The following is a 20,494-nucleotide window of genomic DNA, read 5'->3' as shown; positions in this document are numbered from 1 at the left end:
ATGTGGGATCAGTTTATTTTGATGGAGGAACTGGGTTTTGCTCCTGCTGGCTGCCATAGAATCACTACCATAAATCCAGTCTTGCCCGAAGAATAAACCTGGTTGGGATGTAAAAGGCTTTACTTCTCAGGGGGGAAGGGACTGCTCCAACTTCTGGACCCAGGGGATGAGGACACAAGGTAGTGCCTTCCAAGAGGGCTGGCACAAGGGTGGCAGTGCTGGTGTCAGATCTGGAGCAGGCTGTCCCAAAAGCTGCTCCTGAGGCAATGTGGAGCTGGAGGAGGTGCCTGCAGCACTATGGAGCCACTGGCAATAAATCTGAGTTAAGGTCCTAGAGTTCCAGGGGTGTTTGAAACCTTGATCATGGCTGCTTTGTCCCATCCCAAACCCTTCTGGGGATTTGCTGCCTGTGAAGGTCCCTCATGCAGCAATGCCAGGTGATGGCTGGAGGGGCTGCCTGGCTCTGGGCTGATGCCACTGGTGGCTCCCTGTAGGGTGTGTGGGGGATCAGGTGGGAAGAGGCTCCGTGGACAGTGGGAATAAAAGGAAAGAGCAGGAAGCAACTGCCCTGGGAAGTGTGGATGGGTCCCATGTGAGTGTGTGGCTGTCTGTGGTTTGGGATGGGGGTGGGTGGCTGCAGGGGTCACTGCGGCCCACAGAGGGGAAAACTGGTATTAAGTGACATCCCTAACCCTGTGCAGGGGTCACTGCTGCCGGCAAAGCCCCGCCCTGAGCTAGAGCAGCCTCTGCTGGGGGGGGTGGTCCCTCAGGAATTCAAGGAGCAGGCAGTTCCTTGGAGCACTGGGGAACGTGCTGGTGCTCAAGCCAGTCCCGCAGCTGTTGGCAGTGCTGCAAATGGCCTTGCAGCAATTTGGCATTCAATTCATACGAGTGAGTGTTAATTTTAGTAATCTCAAGTTATGTGTGTTGGAAGTAAGGATTATACCCATGACTGTTTCCCGTGGAAAGTCCATCACACCGTTTCTTCTCCCGAGACCTGTGCTCGGGAGAACACACAGCAGAGCAAGCACAGATCTGCTGAGCACAAGCACTGAATCCCAAAGGATCTCTAAAGGACAGGATTTTCTTTGGGGGATGCCCAATGTTTCCTGCAGTCAGGCCCCCTGACAGCCAAGGAGCGGGTCCTTCATGGACACCCTGGCCAGCTGTGTGCACATCTGGAGCCAGCATCTCACAGTGGTGGCAGTGAAGAGCAGGTAAGAGCTGCCTGTGTGCTGTGCCCTCCCGAAGAGACCACGGCAAGGTTTCATTTTGAAAATGCTTTAATAAGGAAGTGTTGACAACACCGTTTTGCAAAATGTAAAGGTAACTATACAAATTCTTAATACAAAAAGAATAAATTAAAAGCAGATCTTTTTTAATTCTGCGACTTTTTCTACAACATACATATTTTTTTTTCCTTGATTACAGTTGAACAGAATCCAGTAAAATCATTTTCCATGCTCTAAAGTTCAATTTCAGGAGAGACCTAATTTTTTTTTTCCTTCTTTTTTTTTTTCCTTTTTTTTTTTAAACTAGAGAGTCCATTTTACACAACCTGTAATAAAACTATTGACATTAATATATATGTAAAACTTTACATCTAGTTAACTAAGCAGTAACTGGTCATCTGATAGCACCTGAATGGGGATTGGCTATGCCTGAAACTAAAACTAATACAGAGTGAAAACAAATTGGACTGTTTCAACATTTTCAACACTCGACTGCATATAATACCATTTAAAAATAAACCCTGCCTCCAGCACAGCCCAGTGCATGGACTGTCCACTGGCTCCTGCCCACACAGAGGGAGCGTCAGACAACGGAGACGAAGAACGCGGTTGTGGCTTTATGGCAGATGGAGCCTTGAAAAATAAAAAAAGTAAAGGAGGGGTTAAGTTGGTAGTCAAGTGCTTGTCTATAATAGCTATGTATATACCCCTCCGTGTTATACTTAAATATGTTAATCTCATATGATTAACATTTTATGTACATTTGTGTTTAATTGAATTGAGCTAAACAGTAAAACCTGTTTTACTTAATCTGTCTTTACTACCAGACTGGCTGCTCACGTGTGCCTTGATTGCAAACCAGAAAAGCAGAACACAAAGCAAAACTCAATCCGTTTCTAGAAAGCTTTTTCTCCACTCCAGCCTGTTTGCAATTCAGGCTAAACATTTTTTTTTCTTCCTCCCCCCAATTTCAGGGCTGCCACCTTTTAACCTTTGCTGCAAAACTGCAGAGCTGGTCTTGAAGGAATTAATGTTTCTTCCTGTAGTGCCCAGAGGCCTCATAGTGCCGCTGTTGTTGAATTCTTTTTAATTAAAAGAAGGTACACATTAAAAAAAAAACCAACCCAAACCACTTACCAGGGAAATTAAAAAGAAAACAGACAGTTGCTCAGAGCCCCTAAAAATCCTTGGGCTAAATTACTTGCTGCTGCTTAATTTGGTCCTTATTTAATCCTTTCACTTTAGCTTCCAAATCTTATCAGCAAATGTCATTAATCAGTACTATCTCTTATCCAGCTAAAAATCCAATTAGGAGCTTGAAATAATTCCCATGTTAAAGACCCCAAAGCACAAAGAGATGGTGAAAACAGCATTTTGCATGTCCAGATAAAGGGTGCAATCTCATCCCTGGCTGTTGTTCCAGAATTGGACACAAGGCTTCAATTACTGTCACAGGGTGTCACACTCCCAGGGTGATGCTTCAAGGAGACCCAGAAGCACAAGGTTTGTGTGGCCACCTTTGAAAACCCCTGGCCAGTGTTTCTTGCTTTTTTTTCATAGGAGTAATTCATTTATGCTTCATGTATGAACATGAAAGGGTCTCCTTACCATATAATGGTTTGGGTTGGAAGGGACATTAAAGCTCATCTCGTTCCAACCCCCTGCCATGGGCAGGGACACCTTCCACTAGACCAGGTTGCTCAGAGCCCCATCCAGCTTGGGCTTTTGCCTCATCCAATCCTAACTCTGCCTTGGATTTCCCTGGACAAATAAACAGCCTTTCAGCCTGTCATTGTCTCATCTCTGCAAGGCCACCCCCCTGCCTCACCAGCCATGCGAGGCAGCAGCGCAGGGAACTGAAGCCAACATTTCTGGTGTGAGTTGCAGAAAGGTATTAATATTTAGAAACCCCATTGTTTTTCAAAGCCTAATTATGTAGAACCCTTCTCTCTTAAAGCCTGGAATGCAGTTTTCCAGCAATTTTAATACCAAAAGGTGTGGCAGCCCCCCAAGTCGCTGTGTTTAATTTGAAACGTTTCGCCCTACTTTGTCTGGTAGATGCTGTTGTTATTCTTGGAACACACACACACACACACACACACTCTCAACACACACATACACACTCGCACGTTTTTTTTTTTTTCCTTTTTCCTTAAAACTAAAGCTAACTTCAGTTTCTGCTTTTCACAAAGTAACCCCCTCCAGCCGTTTCTTTTAATGCCTTTCCCATAGGAAATCATCGTTTGCACGCACAAACGGGGGAAGGCCGGGCGCCTCCCCCCATCGAGTGGCAATAAAAACAGCATAGCACCGCAGTGAAGACTAGACGTGCCAGCTTCAACATCCACCTAGATTGTGCACTTGTTCATTACAAAAGTGTCTTTGAGGCCTTTTAAAGTTCCATGGCTTGACATGTATAAAGCATTGCTCAAAAGTATGTGTAAACTTGCGGCTCCTTCCATGACGCGCTCGTGCGACTCCTTTTGGTATCAGCAGGCAGCTCTCGCTCGTGTCCAACACCTCCCTCAGTCGCTTCTCTCCCTTGTGGTCTCGCAGTGGGAAGATTTGCCTGTCTGCTGGTTGTCCAACCCCACTCCGCCGCGGAGCCTTCCTGTTTCCCGACAGACCGGTTCTCCCACACAGCAGCACACGGGTGACGAGCCCTTTGCTACACGGGTGCTAACGAGGGGAAGATGAGTGGAACCGATATGTTGACGCAGCTCTACCGTGTCGATTCGACTGCGATGTGCTTTCCCTTTGACTTCACCTTGACGCTTCGTGCAGAAATCGATTTGAATTTATCGGCTGTATCTGTTTGCAGAAAGGCGTTTTTGTTGTTTTTTTTTTTTTTTTTTTTTTGGCAATTTTTACCTTTTATCAAAAAAAACCGTCGCAACCCCCAACCTCTCTGTGCGTTGGTGGGCACCCTGTGCCAGCCACAGAGATGCTGTGAGTGCAGTACTCGCCTCTGCTTTAGGTAATGCCTTTGTAAACCTTGTTTGTCCAGTTTAACAGTAGCTTTTAGACAGCGATGCTGTGATACCAGCCCAGACCTCTGGTGTGTCTGCAGCGCAGGGGGTGGTTTTACTCGCGTATAGGTGGGCTCCAAGCGAAGAAGGAAATGCCATTTTACAGGAGGTGGCCGCGTCTGCCACCGAGTTAAAAGGAGGGAGATGTTCTTGTAGCTGAAACTTGCGAGCAAACTTGTCCTGCAAGCGGTGGTGTGGTGATTTTTGGCAGTGCTGATCTGATTGTGACACTGACACATCTCTGCAGTGATGGGATGTTGCTGTTTCTTCAGAACAGATGCACTTTCAGGACTATGGTATCCACTTCTCAGCCTCTGTCCCATCCCCGCCCCCTTAAAACTAAGTCTGTTGGCTTCAGCTCGCAGGTCATGGAACTCTCACTGCTGTTACGTGCCGTGGAACACTAAGATTTGATGTAAGCCTTGAAAGGCTTCCATTGTTTCAAAGGAAAACCAATTTTTAAACTGCCAACTGGCTGTTCAGGTGTCTGCTCCTCTCCGCCCACTGCGGTGGGAGGGACGGGCACCTGCCTGGCCGTGGGATGTGCTGCGCTCCGTCGCTGCCGCGGTGGATGTCTCAGGGCCAGTGTTCCATAAATGTCGCCTTGAATTGCATCGTGAGAAAAGTGCTTAGACTTGAAGCTGGTGCTGGGTGACAGTGCATCTGGGTAAGGCAAATGAGAGGCAGTGAGGTGATCTCAGAATGGCATTGATGTGATTAACTTGAGGTCAGGGGTTCACACTAGAGTCCCAGGCTTGGCTTTTTCCTGCCCATACCACTGGACATCTGCTAATTCTGGATAGAGGGGAGAATCCAGGAAACAGCTATCATTGTAGTTCCTGCAGGAGAAATGAAACTTTGTTAGGACAGTGAGGCCTCTTGAGAAGTTCAACCATGAGCATTAAACATTGTATTGTGGGTGGAGAGGAATGCAGGATATTCAGACCCCACTGCACTCTGCAGGTATTCCCAAGCTGATATTTGGGGTGCAGGACTCTGCTTTGACCCAGTTTGATCTTGCCCAGCGGTCCCGTTTGCCCCAGCAAGCTCCTTGTTGTGAGGAGGCAGGAGAAAGCTGAGCTCTGACAGCTTCTCCACAGCCAGGGTGCCCTGACATTTGGATGCAGGAATGGCAGCAGGCAGAGCTGCTGTGCTTCCAGCCTGAGGGCTCTGCCTGAGGGCTCTGCCTGAGGGCTCTGCCTTGCTGTCCTGCCCAGTAGTAAGCTGGAGTAAGGAGGTTTTTGGTAGGATGCTCCCCAGGGAGCAAGTTCTAAGTGCAGCTCTCTCAGCCATGTACTGTATTATCCAGTGGGAATGTGGGAAGAGGAGGGTGGTTGGTGATGCTTTCCTGCAGCACTTCTGCTCTGGGCAGAGGCTTGTGCATCACCTGGCAATCCCAGAGTTATGTGGCTTTCCAAGGGTGAACCAGGAAGCAACTAGTGAGAGCGTGCCAGGTCTGATGTGGAAAGGATTGTGTTCTGCTGCAGACAGCCTAGCCCTCAAATCGAGGCTCCTGACAAGCTACTGCTTCTTCTGCTGCCTTTACTGAGCACATGAGACAGTTCACGAGAATTTTCTTTGCTATTTATGTTAAGAGCTCTGATCAGGATCAGCTCCTGGCTTAGGCTGTGGAGCTACTTGCCAGAGGAAAGCACTGAGGTCAAAATCTGGATCTTTTGAAAAGTGACTGCTCTATCTGCACAGCAATAGCCAGAATTGATGTCTCTCCCTCACACTTTGATTTGAACCGACTTCTAAGCTAGAGATTGTTTTGAGGCCAAAAGTGGGAGATGTGTTTTCATTTTGTGTACTCTGGGATTCTCACTCCTTCCTCTGCTCCCTCCCCACCTTACAGGACTGTTCTCATCTGATTCAGTTCCTGCTTCCCCTGCCCTGTTTTCCACCTGGTTTCCCTGGAATTGGTCTGAGGGGAACCTGAGCAAGGGCATCACCATTTGCATATTAAAAAGCCTTTTGTTTCCCAGCACTGTGCTGGAGTGGGGAGGTTTATATCTCTAGAAAGTTGGGCTTGAAATACTTGACAGATGTCAGCTGTGAATGGTTGTAGATTCAAATGAGAGTGTCAGACAGAGATGGCAGTTTAATTAAAATAGAAATACTCTGAGGGTTTTTTTGTTCCCTCCACCGTTCCCCCCTCCTGTCTTCCCACAGGAACGGGGCCAGGGTTGCTCCTTGTTCCAGGAAACCTCGCTGCTTAGAGCCTCAGCTTCCCAGTTCTGCAGTAAGGAGGGAGGAGGGAGGAAGGGGCGCTGGGAGCTCAGGCCAGGTCCTCCGAGGCTCCCACCTACCCCAGCTCGTCTCCCTGCCACACTGCTCCCAGACTGTCCCCACAGCACTTTGCCCACCCTGCTCTGAATTGTCCCCAGCCACAGATTTGTCACCCCCCACTGCTCTCTGTGCCTGTGCAGCCCCTGCAGGAGCACAGAGCAGGCTGGCCCAAGTCCCTTTCACAGGGGAAAGTGCCACAGCAGCAGAATTGCTGAAAAGGCACAGAGAGCGGCTTCGAGATGCTTCCAAGTTGTTCTTCCAAGAGCTGAAGGAAGACTTGTTGGCAAACAAATGGGCACAGAATTAAAGGGCTGCTCTGGTGGGACAGTGGGACACCGGTTATTCCCACTGTGCTCACAGACTGTTAAGGCAGAAGGAGGAAAGAACAAAACGTTCCCTTACTATACCTCTATTCATCAGTACTTTGGTGGGTTGGAGACTGAGACTCATCCATAGTGGGTGAGTTGTCTGTTGCTTCTCTGAGCAAAGGAGAGCAAAAAAAGGAGGAAAGAGGAGAGAGGAAATGTTAAAGAAAAGAAATGACACAGACATTGTTAAGAGCTTATTAATCTAGTGGGGAAACAAGTTGATGACTCATCTTTAGAAATAGTTAGTGACACAAAAACATGTTGAGGATAACTGTCAATCTGCTGAGTTGTGCTAGGTGGGCACAGCTGGCCCTGCAGTGGGGGAGTCTGTGCTGTACATCTAATGGCAGACTGTGCCTGCTTCTCTGTAGTTATACACATGCCATGCGTGCTATGCTCAGCCATGAAATAAGTGCTGATTTGTCTCCAGTTCTTTTTGCACTGGTTGTTGGTAGAGGGCCTAAACTATAAATCCAGATAACTTCACTTTCACCAGCTGAGAATTTGGCTTGATGCAATTTTGCTGTGAGAGACGGGGTGCAGGATTTATCTTGAATGGAAAGATAAGAAAAGCTGGGATTATCCAAACAGATGTCTCAGCTGGCTGCTCACCCGTTTTACTTCTGATCATCATGGAGATGTTTAGAAGAATTAGGACTGGGATGGAGACTAAGATCTGAGTCTAGACTCAAACCCTTAGTTGTGGAAATTTCAGTGTATGGTAAAGGTAGGTGCCATTTTGCCTATCTTGCTATCCCTTGACTTTTTGTGAAATGGGACCAGGAACACTTTCCTGTTCTCAAGCTGAAAGCACATGCAAAGACCATGTGCGGCTGGATGTCAAATGTGTGAATTTAAAATCCAAGTAGGCCTAAGGGGTTGTGGTTATGATTCTCCTCACCTCCAATTTAAAGTGCAGTCATAAGCGGTGCTGGAGTAAAACCAGAGGTCAAGCCTGGTCATAGGTGACCAGGTTATTAAAGAGCACGAGATTTTCCAGTGGCTGCACAGTGAAATATTTGCAAAGTTACCAGTCCCAATTCATGACTCGGGTGATTAGATCCTTTTTCCTATTCAAGGGATTAGGGTATTTTGAGGACTGTAGTCTCAGTTCCAGCTGATCTCACCAAAATCTCATCCCGCAATCTGGGATGTGCTGAGTTAGTCGGGATCAGGAAATGACCTTTATTTCATGTGGCAGGACAGAATTACAGGCATTGCTAGAGAATACCCCTGGGAGCTTGCAAATGGCTGTTTGTTTACTCCTGGAACTCCCTGCCTTGCAAAGAGGTGCTAAAGAACCCAATTACTATATTTACATGAGTAATGGCTACCTCTGTGTAATGACTCACACTTTGGTGAAGCATTTCAGGTTAGTGGTAGCTGAAAAAAGACACACTTAACAGTCATGAAGACCCATTGCTGGGGAAAACTGAGCAGGAAAACCTGGTTGCTGCACACACAGGCACGGCAGGCACTGAACCTTGCCTTTACAACAAGGTCTTGGTGTAGACAGCCAGTGTGATGGCTGCTAAAAAAGAAATATCAGCTATTTCAACATATGACAATTGGAGGAAGGAGACTGTCCAAGCAGGAGGAACCTGCAAGGCTTCTTTCCCTGTGGATCCAGCACTGCTCGGAGCGGTGCTGCTGGGTGTGGATGGCACAGCCACGTCTCGTTCAGCCCAAAACAGAGCTCCACCACCAAGAGAGCATGGATGGGAGACTGGAAATGCTCTGTGCAGGTGCAGGCTATGGAAAATATTCCCCATATCTGTGCTCTCCCTGTGCTTGTGTGTGGGGAGGTTTTTCCCACCGGCACTGAGGTGGATTCTCCAACCTGATCCCACGGACACTCACCCAGTCTGCCACGTGAGAATGTGGTGGGGACTGCCCGGTGGCGTGGCTGCAAGTTCACTCGACGGCGTGGAACTCCTCTGGCTGTGAGGTAAGGCAGCTGGAAAACAACCAAGGGTGGAGAAAAACAACCAGTGAGGAGAGGGCACAAGGGTCAGGGTGGTTCAGAAGAATCATCTGGTCAGACCAGCAGAAACATGTCTGGCTGTGAGTAAACACAGCCTAGGACAGACCTCACCCTGTTCCTGGGTGACTGTGCCCGAACGTGGCACAGGAGCACCAGCCTACTGCTGACACTGCTGCGTGTCACGGGCTGGATCTGGCCCCAGCTCTGCAGGAATGCTGCATTTCAGCCTGGCCTCCAGCTCAATACAGCCACCCTGACTCTCCTGAGCCAGTCTGGGAGACACCACATTTCTCGCAGCATGGAAGCTTGGATTTCCTGATGCCTGGACTCCATGGGTCCTGAACTGGACAAGCTCAGCCTGTCGGGCTCAGCCTCCTGCTTCCAGGGATGGTGGGAGATGCTCTGTGTCCCTAGGAGCCAGGGCTGGCAGTGGCTAGAGTCTGGACAAGTACACAGCTTCATGTGCAAAGGAGGAAGGCAGTTCTGAAGATTTCAAAAGGCTACAACCACCTTTCACCATGCATTTGTAAAAGGTGAAGTTCGGCTTTGCTGACAGTCCACTGTGGGACCACAGAAAGGCTTATCTTACTCCAATGAAAACAGAAGCAAGCTGAACTAAAAGTGGGCAGCAGTTCTTGAGGGATTTTCCCTGGTGAGGATCCAGCTTGTAAATCCACCTGACTAATCCTTCCTCCTCCTCAAGTCCACACAGTGTTGACCCTCTGAAGTTAACACATGCCTAGAAGTCTGATCCTCTTTGAAGGACAGTGTGCAGTCCAGTAGAACTATTAGCTAGGGCTGAGCAGCTGAAATGATGGAGATTTCTACCTGGCATCCCCTTCTGCGCTGTTAAATTCTTTAGTTGCTGCCAAATGACACTGGAAGTGAAAAACAAATTTTAATCTGCTCCTTGGAGCTGACAGCCCCTAAGGTCAGTGTTCTCCCAGAGCTGTGACTGAGAATGGACTCTATCCACAAAACCAATCTATGCTGCCAGCTGGTCAGGACAAGCTGTGATTACTGAGCACACTTCCCCCTGTGCTGCCCAGATATCACATTTAGGTTTAAAGACCCAGATGGGTGGGGGAATGGACTGACTAACAGTGATTTTCACATTCTTTCACCCCAATCCCACATTTTCCTGAACTGGTAAGGTTTCCAAAGCCCACCAAGGCAAAGCTTTCCAGTGTTCAAGCATTTTCTGTTGCTGCGTGGAACAGAAATGCCCATTAACCAAAGGGAAGAAGACAGATTTTCATAGGGAGACAAAGGATGGTTCCAGCAGCTGCTCAGTTATGTCTTGGGCCACACCTCGTCCTCCTGTGAGCGTTGGCACCACACATAAATCAGCCTCTTCTCAGGAAGCTGTCAGTGGCCCATGAGGAGCCTGTGTCCAACCAGCTCTGGAGCTGGCAGAGAGTACAGGGCCCCGCTGGTGCCAGTGTGGTGGTCACCATGGACCAGGAGACATGCTGGGATGTCTGAGAGTCAAGAGCCAGCATGGGTGGACACTGGTCGGCCCAGGGAGGCCATGAGGGCCAGTGGCAAGCCAAGGCTGAGGTGTGTGGCTCAGGTTTTGAGCAGTCCTTGATCTGTCCACACTGTTTTGTCCAGTGGTGACTGATAGCCAGTAAATATTTAACCTTGGACTGTTTCACAGCACACTGTGGCCTTCTAAGTGTAATGAATTTGACTGTTTTCTTACCATTAATATTAACAGCACAGAGGAGTGCAAAGGTCTGTACATGACACAGAGGCATAATACTGCACAAACTTCATCACTCTGATTTTCAGGATATTATTAGCAGAGCTATTGGAACTGCATGGGAAAACCAAGTCTCAGCAGTGCACAGATGTCATCACTCAAACATTTTTGTGGGGGGTGAAGGGGTTGGGATGCCCCCAGTTAACCTTTCTCATGCTTTTTTCTCACTGAAGACACACATTCTCCTAGTCTGTGCTGAACCCCTCCTTGCTTCATCGTTCCCCTTGCTGTGATTACAAAGAGTGATGCTCCTCATGGTTTCATCACCTTCAGCCCCTAGTGCCCTCACCCAAACCCCCAAACTCTGAGGAAAGATCTGGCAATAACCAGGCTTCAGTCCCTCCCTGTCTTTTGAGCCTATCATTGCAAAGTGATGATTTCCACAGAAAAACATTCCCACTCAGTGAGTGTCTTGGACAAGGCTTACCCCCTAGTGTTATACCTCCAGGCTTGGTGAGCAGCACGTGAAGGCCAGATAACATGCTGTGGTCTGGCACTGCTCTCTAGCTGGGGTGTAATGCCTGGCACGAATCCGGGCTGCAGGAGGCCCCCATCCCTCCCACCCCTTCTCCCGGGCCGGACTCTCACCTGATGTTGCTTTACACATCTGAGGCATTCTCGTGACCCGGCTGTGCGCCACAAAGGTGCTTTGTGAAGATGTGCTGTACTGGGAGCTGCTGTCCGAGGAGGTGGAGCTCGTGTGCGAGAGGCGGCTGTGCTCCTTGTGGGAGGCCGTGGACCGCTGGTACCAGAGCCGCAGCTCGTCCGACACCGCAGTCCTACCCGAGCCTTTCTCGTGGCCCTCCCTGCCCAGAGATGGAGTCCTTATGATTTGGGAGCGGGAGGGGGTGAGCCTGACCGAGTCCACTTCATCTCCGTGCCAGTTCTCCTTAAACATCCCCCCCGCCGTGTAGGAGTTGGAGGTTTTGAATTGTGCTTTCACGCTGTAATGCCCCTCCTGGTCATTCTCCAGGCTCCGCACCACCACGGGCGTGGAGCTGCCCTCGATGTACAGGGGGTATTCTTTGATCCTGTACTGGGAGGAGGGCTGGCTCTGGCTGTGCAGGTAGACACGGTGGTGTCCCGTCCCGTTCCTCGCAGCCAGGTTGGGCATGCTCCCTGAATTGGAAGAGACCAGGTTGCCTGCTGATTTGTGCCTTTGCCTCTGCCGTTCTCTGGCTTTCGACGGGGAATCCTCTGCCAGGGTGGAGTAGTTGGGGTTCATCTGAGCGGGGTAGTAGTGCTCAGAGCTGGAATGGCTGGTGCAGGAAGAGCAGTCGTCCATGGGGTCAGAGCCGTTACTGCTACGAGTCCTTGGGGTGTAGAAATCGGGGCTCCCTGTCTCATTTTCTGAGCCGAGGAGCTTTCCTTGTGACTCCAAACTGGAGCTCCGGTGCCTAAAGTGCTGAGCTAAGCTGTGCAGTCTGGTTGGGCTGATGTCTACTGACCTGCAGGTACCAGGAAAAAAACCAGGCTGGTAAGTCAACAGAACACAGCACTGCCCATCCCTGCCTGCACACACAGGCAAAGGAATCTGAGGCAGTGAAAACCTGGATCCCTCCAGGACTGCGTAGGGCTGCTGTCTGCAATGCAATCTGCTTCCCTGCTGCAGGGTTTGGGGTGATTAGGTCCTATTCTTGTTCCTCTCCAGTTCCTTGGTGTGACATTCAGTCTGTAGCACCATGAGGGACATAAACCCTTACTCAGCCCCATTCCTCTATGGCTTGCCACCCTCGGAAAGGGCCAGTCTGAGGGGTGAAACCTGGGGCCTCGAGCCCTGGCTTTGCTGGTGCAGCTGCATGGCAGAGCTGTTTGGATCAGCACTGTCCCTGTGCTACCAGGTTCCCCTTGTGTCACCTCTGCAAATCCCAACACCTCAGGCCCCAAAGGTGGTGAGATTTCCTTGCAAGTGGCCCACGAATACCCTGTACAGGTACAATCCACTTGGTGGGAGACAGACAGACAGACAGACTGCCCGTACTTAGCCTAGAATGCCGTTTAAAAAATCACCTCTTGTCAAGCAGCTCGGTTTTACTGGGGCCCAGCCACAGGCACATGTAGGACTGTCAGAGGCAACCACCCCAAATCACAGTTCACAAGGCTTGATTCATGGCTGAGTCTGGGTGGTCTCTATTCAACCCGACTGTTAGAAGAGCTTCACCCATCCATTCAAGGAACGGGAACACATCCCCATGACAGATGGTCAAGGCCAGGGCATGCAGCTCATGAATGAGCCACAGACTGAGCAATGGTTGTTTCAGACACCCAAATGGCCCCTACCTGGTCAAGGTCACTTCTCAAGCCCTGTGCCAGGCTCATTTCTCACACAGCTTGGCTCCAGTACTTAGCAGACTTTGTACTCTTGAAAGGTACTCTCAGCCAATAACTTGTAACAAACTTAACCCGGGGTCTTAATGCCTTGTACTGTCTCTGCCTGAGGCTGATGTATTGGCACAACTCTTGATTTATGCTGAGCTAAATGAGGATGGTACTTCCCTTTAGGGTAGCACACCAGCTAGCACACAGCTCTGGCTCAGCTCTGCTCCCTGCAGTGTCCACAGAGTTTGCCACAAAAGCAAAAGAGCAATGAAGCTGAACAGTTTGTAGAAATCCTGCTGAAAATTGGAATCAAATTGGGCCACACACATCAAATCACTTCCCTTACACACTTCAGCTTTTTCCTCTGTCAACCCCGGGCTAATCCACTGCCACCTGGATCCCCAGGTGGATTGCTTTATACGGCCTCTCACTCTCCACATGACATCACACACATGCAAACATTTTATCCGTGAGACAAAATTAACACTACCCAACATTTTGCATCAGATAGGAAACAACATGTTCTCTCCAGCTGGATCCATGGAAGAATTTACTGCAGAATTCAGCAGTAGCAGCACCACATGTGTTTTAAAAGTGACTTGGGGTTTGTAGAGCCTATAAACAGCCCCTGAGATGAAAGGTCCCAGCAGAACAAAAGCTTGATCACTTTGAGGGAGGGATGAGGGGCAGGATCATGTTCATCTGAAGGGATTTCGGGATCTCAGTTCAGGAGAGATTCCCTACTGGCAACAGTATGTGAGCCTCTTATGTGAACAGGACTGGTTTGTGTCCTGTCCTGAACTGGGAATTAATTGATACCCTGGGGAAAGGATAAAGTAAGGAATATTTATTTCAGGGTATGCAAGAGAGACTGGAGCCAGGAAGACTTACCGTGTGGAGTGGACGTAGTGCGGACTGCGTACCCGTAGATCCGGCGTTGACGGCATGCTGGACTGGGAATTCCAGTGGGGAAGGCTCCGGATGGGGCTGTTCTGCAGAGAGCTGCTCCCTCCTGCCTCGGCACAGCTCCCAGTGCTGGGGAACCGCTTGTGACTGCTGCAGAGGAAACATCCACTTCAGCTCCCGTCAGGAATTTGGGGAAGTGACTCCCATGCATCTTTCCAGATCTCAGGCATGTGCCTGGGATCTTGTGGGTGTGAGTGGGAGTTGGGTCAGCTGCTGCTCTGAGCTGCATCCCAGAGCCTGTGCTTCTACAGCAGCCAGAGGTCAAGGCCAAGACCTGTCAAAGACCTCAGATGATCCACCATCCTTCCCATTTAAACGTTTTGTAGAATAGCACTGAGATACCACACAGCAATCGTGTGGCTGCAGCCTGTCTTTATGACCTGCATATTGGCCAAATCACCTAAAGTCTCACCTATTGGTAAGGGACCTATTTGTAAATTTTGAAAGGGCTCAGAGCCGTCCCTCCTGAGAGCAGAGAATGCCTCCGTGATGGAGCTTTGAGGTGTCTGGCTCACCTGGAATGGCTGTGCGAGGAGCGTTTCTTGACCTTCTCATAGGGCTCATCCAAGGATGACTCACTCCACATCTTGGGTTTGATGGGGGACTTGTCATAGTCGTTGCGGTGATAATGCATCTGGCGGAGCCCTTCCAGCGACTGCGGAGGAGGAGGCCGGTTGTGCAACGGCGGCCGGGGAGGGAGTCCTTTGTGTGGGGACTGGAGAGGGGAGATTGTGCTGGTGACCTGAGAATCCTCTGTGAAGAGAAGAAGGGAGAGAGATGATGGCTGTGTGACACTTCCAATGGAAGTACAACCTCGAGAGACACCATCACATTTCCAGAGCCTGTTTCCTTTCCCTGCTTCTCCTGCTTGTGTTCAGGAGCAAGCTGAAGACCTGACTTTCAGAAATGCACTGGTTGATGTTCCCATTTTGGGAGACAATGGCCAGCAAGAGTGTGTGATGCATTAAAGCAATTGAAACCTTAAAGGAAAATAAGGGGGCATTCTGGGACTGTCCTTTGAGATAATTCAGTAACCACAGCAATACTCATTGCTCCAGGCCGGATGTCTGACTACAAGGTGGAGTCAGGGGAAACCAAGTGATTTTGCTACTGGGATGTGTGAGTGGATTATTATACAGAACAGTTATTCCATTTTGAGTATCAATCAGGACTTCACACCTCCCTCCCTGCTCTCGACAACATACAGCAGCCAACATACCATCCTCGAGAACAAGGGCGTCTGAGAGGGAGCTGTCTTCACTGGCAATGTTTCCTTCTGAAAGGAAGAAAATATAAAGCTGCTCAGATGGTCCCAAGAATCGCAGTGACTGCGTGCTGAACTGCACCATGATCTTTGTCCACCGAGTCTTAGCCTTAAGCAGTCACCCACATCTTCCTCCTCACAGAATTCCTATAAACAACTGACTCAGCCCAATCTCAGTCTGGGAGGCAGAGCTGCAGCCAGGACTCTCAGTAGCAGGCTGCCTTTCAAGGAGCTGCTAACCCTTTTCAATTAATGGGGATTAAGACTGAGTCACAACAGAGAGCTAAGATCCCCAGAGGATGCAAAATGGCATGGTGCCATTATGAGATTTAAATCTCGGGCCTTAAGGACTCTGGGTTTGATATCCACCTTCTTAAAATGATTATCCTGTTGCTAACTAAAGGCTCACACTAAGTACCAGTTCTGTGGAACTCAGGGAAAGGCTTTCTGAGCATCCTCTGCAGCAGCATGAGAAGCTCTCAGGTCCTTGGTGTGAAGAGGTTTGAGCTGCCTCCCCCATCCCATGTCCTCATGGCTCTCTGTTATCCCTGACTGCAGTGCAATTTGGTACCCAGGTCACAAATACAGCAGCTCTAATCTCAGTTCCTGCCACAAAGGCACAGAGAAAAGCTTTGCAAGTTAAAGGGAAAGGGCAAAATCCACAAGGGAGAAAGAACCACAGCAGAAAGTTAATGGATTTCATGAAAAACCAATCAACAACCTAGTAAACCATAAAGTGCCCTGAGAGTTACATTGTAAAAGAAAAAAAGAAAAAGAAAAAGAAAAGAAGTATTTGAACACAGCAGTGACACTGCTCCCACTTTGATTTCACAGATGCCTTTCAGCTAGAGAGCTCACCCCAATCTGCTAACATTAATTACATTTGTGCAGAACCGCTCCAGAGGAGATGTTAACAGAGCGATTTTATAGGTGAACAAAGGAGCCACATTCTGCTCTCCTGACACGTTTGTCACCCACGGTGCGACCCTGCTCCTTGTGCCATGACCCAGCACATCCCTAACGCATGGCACATACCCCAGCACCCCTCTGACAGCACCCCTGGAACCCTCCAGACAGGAGAGGGAGCAGGAGGGAGGGGAAATCTGTGCCTCAGGGCAAGAATTTTGCTCCCCGTGCTCTGCAGACCCCCCGTGATGCCGTGGGTGCCAAGTCCCACTTACCATCTATGATCAGAGAGGCCCTCTGGGTTGGCTTCTTTCCTGATTTGATGCGATACTCGTTGATGGCATTCTCGATCTCCTGCAGCTTCTTCAGTGCATTCAGATAGGATGTCTTCCTCTGCTTCTTCAGCTTCTTGCTGACGTTTGGGTCGCTCGCCAGGCGCCGGGCAGCCTCCGTGATCTGGGACTGAATGGCAAATTCCCTTTCCAGTCGCTCCAGTTCTGCCTCCTGGGAGAAAGGCAAGTGGATTCTGGTTACCACCAAACTCTTCCAGCCCATCTATGGGGAAGCTCTCCTGAACCTGACCAGTGGCCTCCAATCAAGGCTCTCCATCAGCAAAGCATACACAACCATGCTGCTCCTCTCATCTCAGGGCCTCCCTGAGCACAACGTCACCTGCTCACACGAGTGCCTGGAAGCACAGCTGGGGGAAGGGATGACCCATTCAAAGAGGACATGTGTGCTCCAGCCCTAAAGCCTGCTGTGCTGTTTGGCTTTTCATGCAGTTCAATATGGCCAAGTTCAACTGTGCTCTCCTGCTGACACATTCATGTGTTTACACCCATCTGTGGGCAACACCTGCCTTCCACCTGCTCCTTCCCCCTATCTCCTATCTCCATATTTGAGTCCTGTTTGATATCAGTGCTGCATATTGATCCCAAGCTACAGCTTTAAACTTCTTGACAGGTTTGCTTGGCACTCACCAAACACTTTGGGGTAGAAAGGGCAAAGATGGGCTAACTCATCCCCAGTATATGGCTGTCAAAATCCAGAGGTGAGTAGGAGCTGATGTAATTATGGGCTGCTGCAGCTGATTGCACCAGAAAATTGTCTCCTCACGTTACAAGCCAGGAGCCAGAGCCAGCAGTGTGTAACAGCAAGCTCTCTGTATGCCAAAAAGAACCAGTGCCTTCAAAGTTAGTCCTTGCAGGGTCTCAGATGAGTTTTTAAATGCAAATAGGTGTACCCTGGAAGCTACCTACAACTTTTGGTTATCCTCCAAAGTCAAGGGACTTAGGCCAATTTATGCCAATGCATAAGCTGATATTGAGCTTCCCAGTCTGCACTGGGACTCCAAGCTGTGAGTTTCAAAGGTACCTGCTAATCTGAAATGGATCTGGCTCCCTTCCCCAGCTGGATGGAGTAAGTCTGCTAGAAAGGGGAACACAGTACATTGCAAATTAGGGAAAAAAATGACAATCTTTTTTGCTTTTAATGAACGGTGGGACAGCCTCATATTCATGGAGCTCCCCATTACGCAAATTCAAATCCTCTCTTTGTTTAGCAGCAGCATGTGCTGTATGAGCTGATGCTGTGGGATTTATTCAGATTGAAGACATTCTCTGAAGTTTTTATTCCGGGCTTCTGGCTTAAAAAAAAAAAATCCCTTTGCTATCAGTAATGAGTCAGCATTGCCTTAAAACTATAATTATCATTTCCCTCACTTCACTGAAGACTGAACCCACCCCCTGTCTTTTTAACAGATCCCTTTTTGCTTTGAAGAGTTTATAAGGTCTATCAGTGCCAGACTTATTAAAAGTGAACTTAACACCATGAAGTTTTAAGGCCTGAAACCTGATTCATCATCTTCTGGTAAAATCCTTCCCACAGTCAGGAATTACAGGCCAGGTAAAGGTGATTACCAAGAAAAACAACAGGACCCTTCCCTGCAAGTCTTGCACTGACAAAGGTCTTGCTGAAGGTACGGTGAGTTTGATGTGAGCTGTCATTTCAGACCTTCACAGATTCAGTTCTAAATCATTCAGTATATCATAGGAAAAACATATTAATTTTCCTCATGGCCATAATTGTCTATTTTCTTCCAGTGAGGCCCCTATAAATAAAGCCTTAGGAAATGAGAGTTATCATCTGGCTTCAGATGGAAGTGCCTTGCTTCAGGTCCTTGTCACAGTTGGTAATTTCAGTCCTGGATTTACGTGGCTGAGGGAATATTTCATCTTTTGCTTTAAATTGATTTTCCAGTGTTTGCACTTGCTGAAAAACACATGAAAATCATCACTGGCCTCTCTAAATGCTCTCAAACTGGCAGTCAAACACAGTTCAACATCATTCTTCGAGAACAGAAATTTATGGTTTTCAACATAGTCCTAAAGTTTGACAGATGAGAAAGGAGATAGAGAAGAGCTGAGTCAGCATGTTTGGATTGCTGGTGCCAAAAGGCAGAGTGCCTGCAATGGGGAGGAGCTGCTTTACCTTCCTGCTCTCACCACCTAACCCTGCCACTGGAGTAAGGAGATTCCTCACCTGCTGGCCCCAAAAGCTGCCTTCCAGCAATAAGACCTGGGGAAGCTGGAGATCAGGTTATAACTGAGCAGCCAACAGACTGCAGGGGTTTTAGGAGTAATTCAGCTAAGCCATGCCTCCCTTTGAAAAGCTTAATTAAATGTGCTAGTTCATGAATATTTGACTTCGCTGGAATTCCTCTCCCAGGCTCCATTGAGGACAAACCTAAAGAGCTCCAGCTGTTTATTTTTTCAGCAGAAGGAAAACGCCAACAAAACGACAAACAGTTAATTCCCTGGCTGAGCCGAGCCTTAAACCACACAGTCACACCAGCTTCAGTCCCTCCTCCTACGAAAATAAAAAGGAAACTCAAGACTGGGATACACACAAGTGCCTTGCAAATGCGTCTCCGCAGACAATGGCTGTTCTGTGAATCCGGTCCCGCCTTACAGCTGCTGCAGGCCTGTTTTCACAGCCACGGTTCAGGGCACTGACCCAGCACACTGTGGGAGCAAGGGAAGGGAACAAACACTCCCTGGCAAACTTAGAAAAATGTAACTCCAGCTCCCCATAGGTAGGGATGAAGGCTCTTTTGTTTAAGGACTGGGGAGCAAAACGCTTTTATCTTGCTATGGCAGGGCTAAGATGGATAATGGTGATGCTTTTCTCCCTGGTTAGCAATCCTGAATTTGGATTGCTACTGAAGTGGAAAGCAAGTGGCTGTTTGCAATAACACAGGCAAAAGCAGGGCTCATATGGCTCAGGGAGGCTCCTGGTGTGCTCCCTGCTCACACAAATCACTGCACTTGGTCATCAGAGCACCTGGACTGCTATGGTCCAGTTGGTCACCCAGGCTATTTCTGTTACCTCTAGCAAAGGCAGGGTGAACCTCGAGGGTTTCACCTTTATTCTGAGTCTGAAAGAAAGCCATCAACTCTCTTGCTGCTTCCCCATTCTGATGAATATAAAATAAAAGGCCAATTACAGTAATTTATAGCAAAAATGACCATAGGTACTGATGGCTCTTGTGTGATGCACAGTGGACATCTTAGAGACCTAATGTAGGGACATGGGTCTGGAAGGGAAGGGCACAGCCTCACCTCTCCTTTAGGCAGGATTTTCTGCTCATCCAGTTTAAAGGCAGTTCCTATTCTTCTCCTCACAATAGGTGGCTCCTCCCCAGGATCCAGGGGGTATTCTCGTGGCAGCTTTCCTGTGAGCTCCTGTAAGCAGAAAATGCTGTTAGTGCTCTGGGAAATCCTGCAGCAGAGCAATGCACAACACTGCTCTTGTATGACCCTAAAATGACAGGCATTCATTAACAATATATCCAGTTCAGCCAGCTGATAACCACACAGGAGAGTGCCCAGCCCTGCAAACTCAGAACCTGCCACTGAGGGTGGGAACCTTTTCTTTAACCTGTGCATGAATACAGACCTTCATGGCCTGCCCTGGGCAGGTCTGTAAGTGGTGCCCATCCCTGGGGCGTCAGGGCCTGAGGCTGAGCTGGCTGCAGCACACAAAGCCTTCATCTCTGCTGCAGGGTAAGCAGGAACCAAAAGCTCCTATCTGCTGAGCTACTTCTGAGGGAGTGAGCAGATCAGAGAGCCTTCCTGCAGGATGCAGGTCTGCTGAGTCAGAAAGCCACACTGGTAACAGCTGTGCAGGTTATGACCTGCACAGAAAAACATTCCCACCTGATTCATGATGTGTCTGAGAGGAATGCAGTGAAAACGGCTACTAAAAGCAGTGCCTGGTACCTCATTACCTGTCTGATAACACTTCATGTATCAGAGCCCCTTCCAAACCCCAGTGATGTCAAGGGCAGCTTTGGAGCAATTATTAGCTGATG

The 20,494-nt window shown here is 48.9% G+C and overlaps 1 protein-coding gene across 2 annotated transcripts in view; it reads right to left on the bottom strand.

The window, feature by feature from the left end:
- Positions 1–4,074: 4,074 nt before the first annotated feature.
- Positions 4,075–20,494, bottom strand: part of FRMD4A (FERM domain containing 4A) — a 368,735-nt gene continuing 352,315 nt past the window's right edge. Inside the window, exons 17-25 of one of the 2 annotated variants that reach the window (XM_018068125.2) lie at positions 19,743–19,865; positions 16,398–16,626; positions 15,172–15,228; positions 14,468–14,705; positions 13,878–14,042; positions 11,256–12,115; positions 8,779–8,875; positions 6,958–7,029; positions 4,075–5,100 (exon numbers count right to left, since the gene is read on the bottom strand). In XM_018068125.2, the coding sequence (XP_017923614.1) occupies positions 6,960–7,029; positions 8,779–8,875; positions 11,256–12,115; positions 13,878–14,042; positions 14,468–14,705; positions 15,172–15,228; positions 16,398–16,626; positions 19,743–19,865 (1,839 nt within the window). In that variant the 3' untranslated portion in view covers positions 4,075–5,100; positions 6,958–6,959. The remainder of the gene's footprint in view (positions 5,101–6,957; positions 7,030–8,778; positions 8,876–11,255; positions 12,116–13,877; positions 14,043–14,467; positions 14,706–15,171; positions 15,229–16,397; positions 16,627–19,742; positions 19,866–20,494) is intronic. The other variant, XM_018068124.2, reaches the window with a different exon arrangement.

Source organism: Manacus vitellinus, unplaced genomic scaffold, assembly GCF_001715985.3.
Source record: "Manacus vitellinus isolate BGI_N305 unplaced genomic scaffold, ASM171598v3 scaffold_13_pilon, whole genome shotgun sequence".
Classification (NCBI taxonomy): Eukaryota; Metazoa; Chordata; class Aves; order Passeriformes; family Pipridae; genus Manacus; species Manacus vitellinus.
Note: the sequence above shows the minus strand (reverse complement) of the source record. Positions and strands in the feature narration are given on the sequence as shown.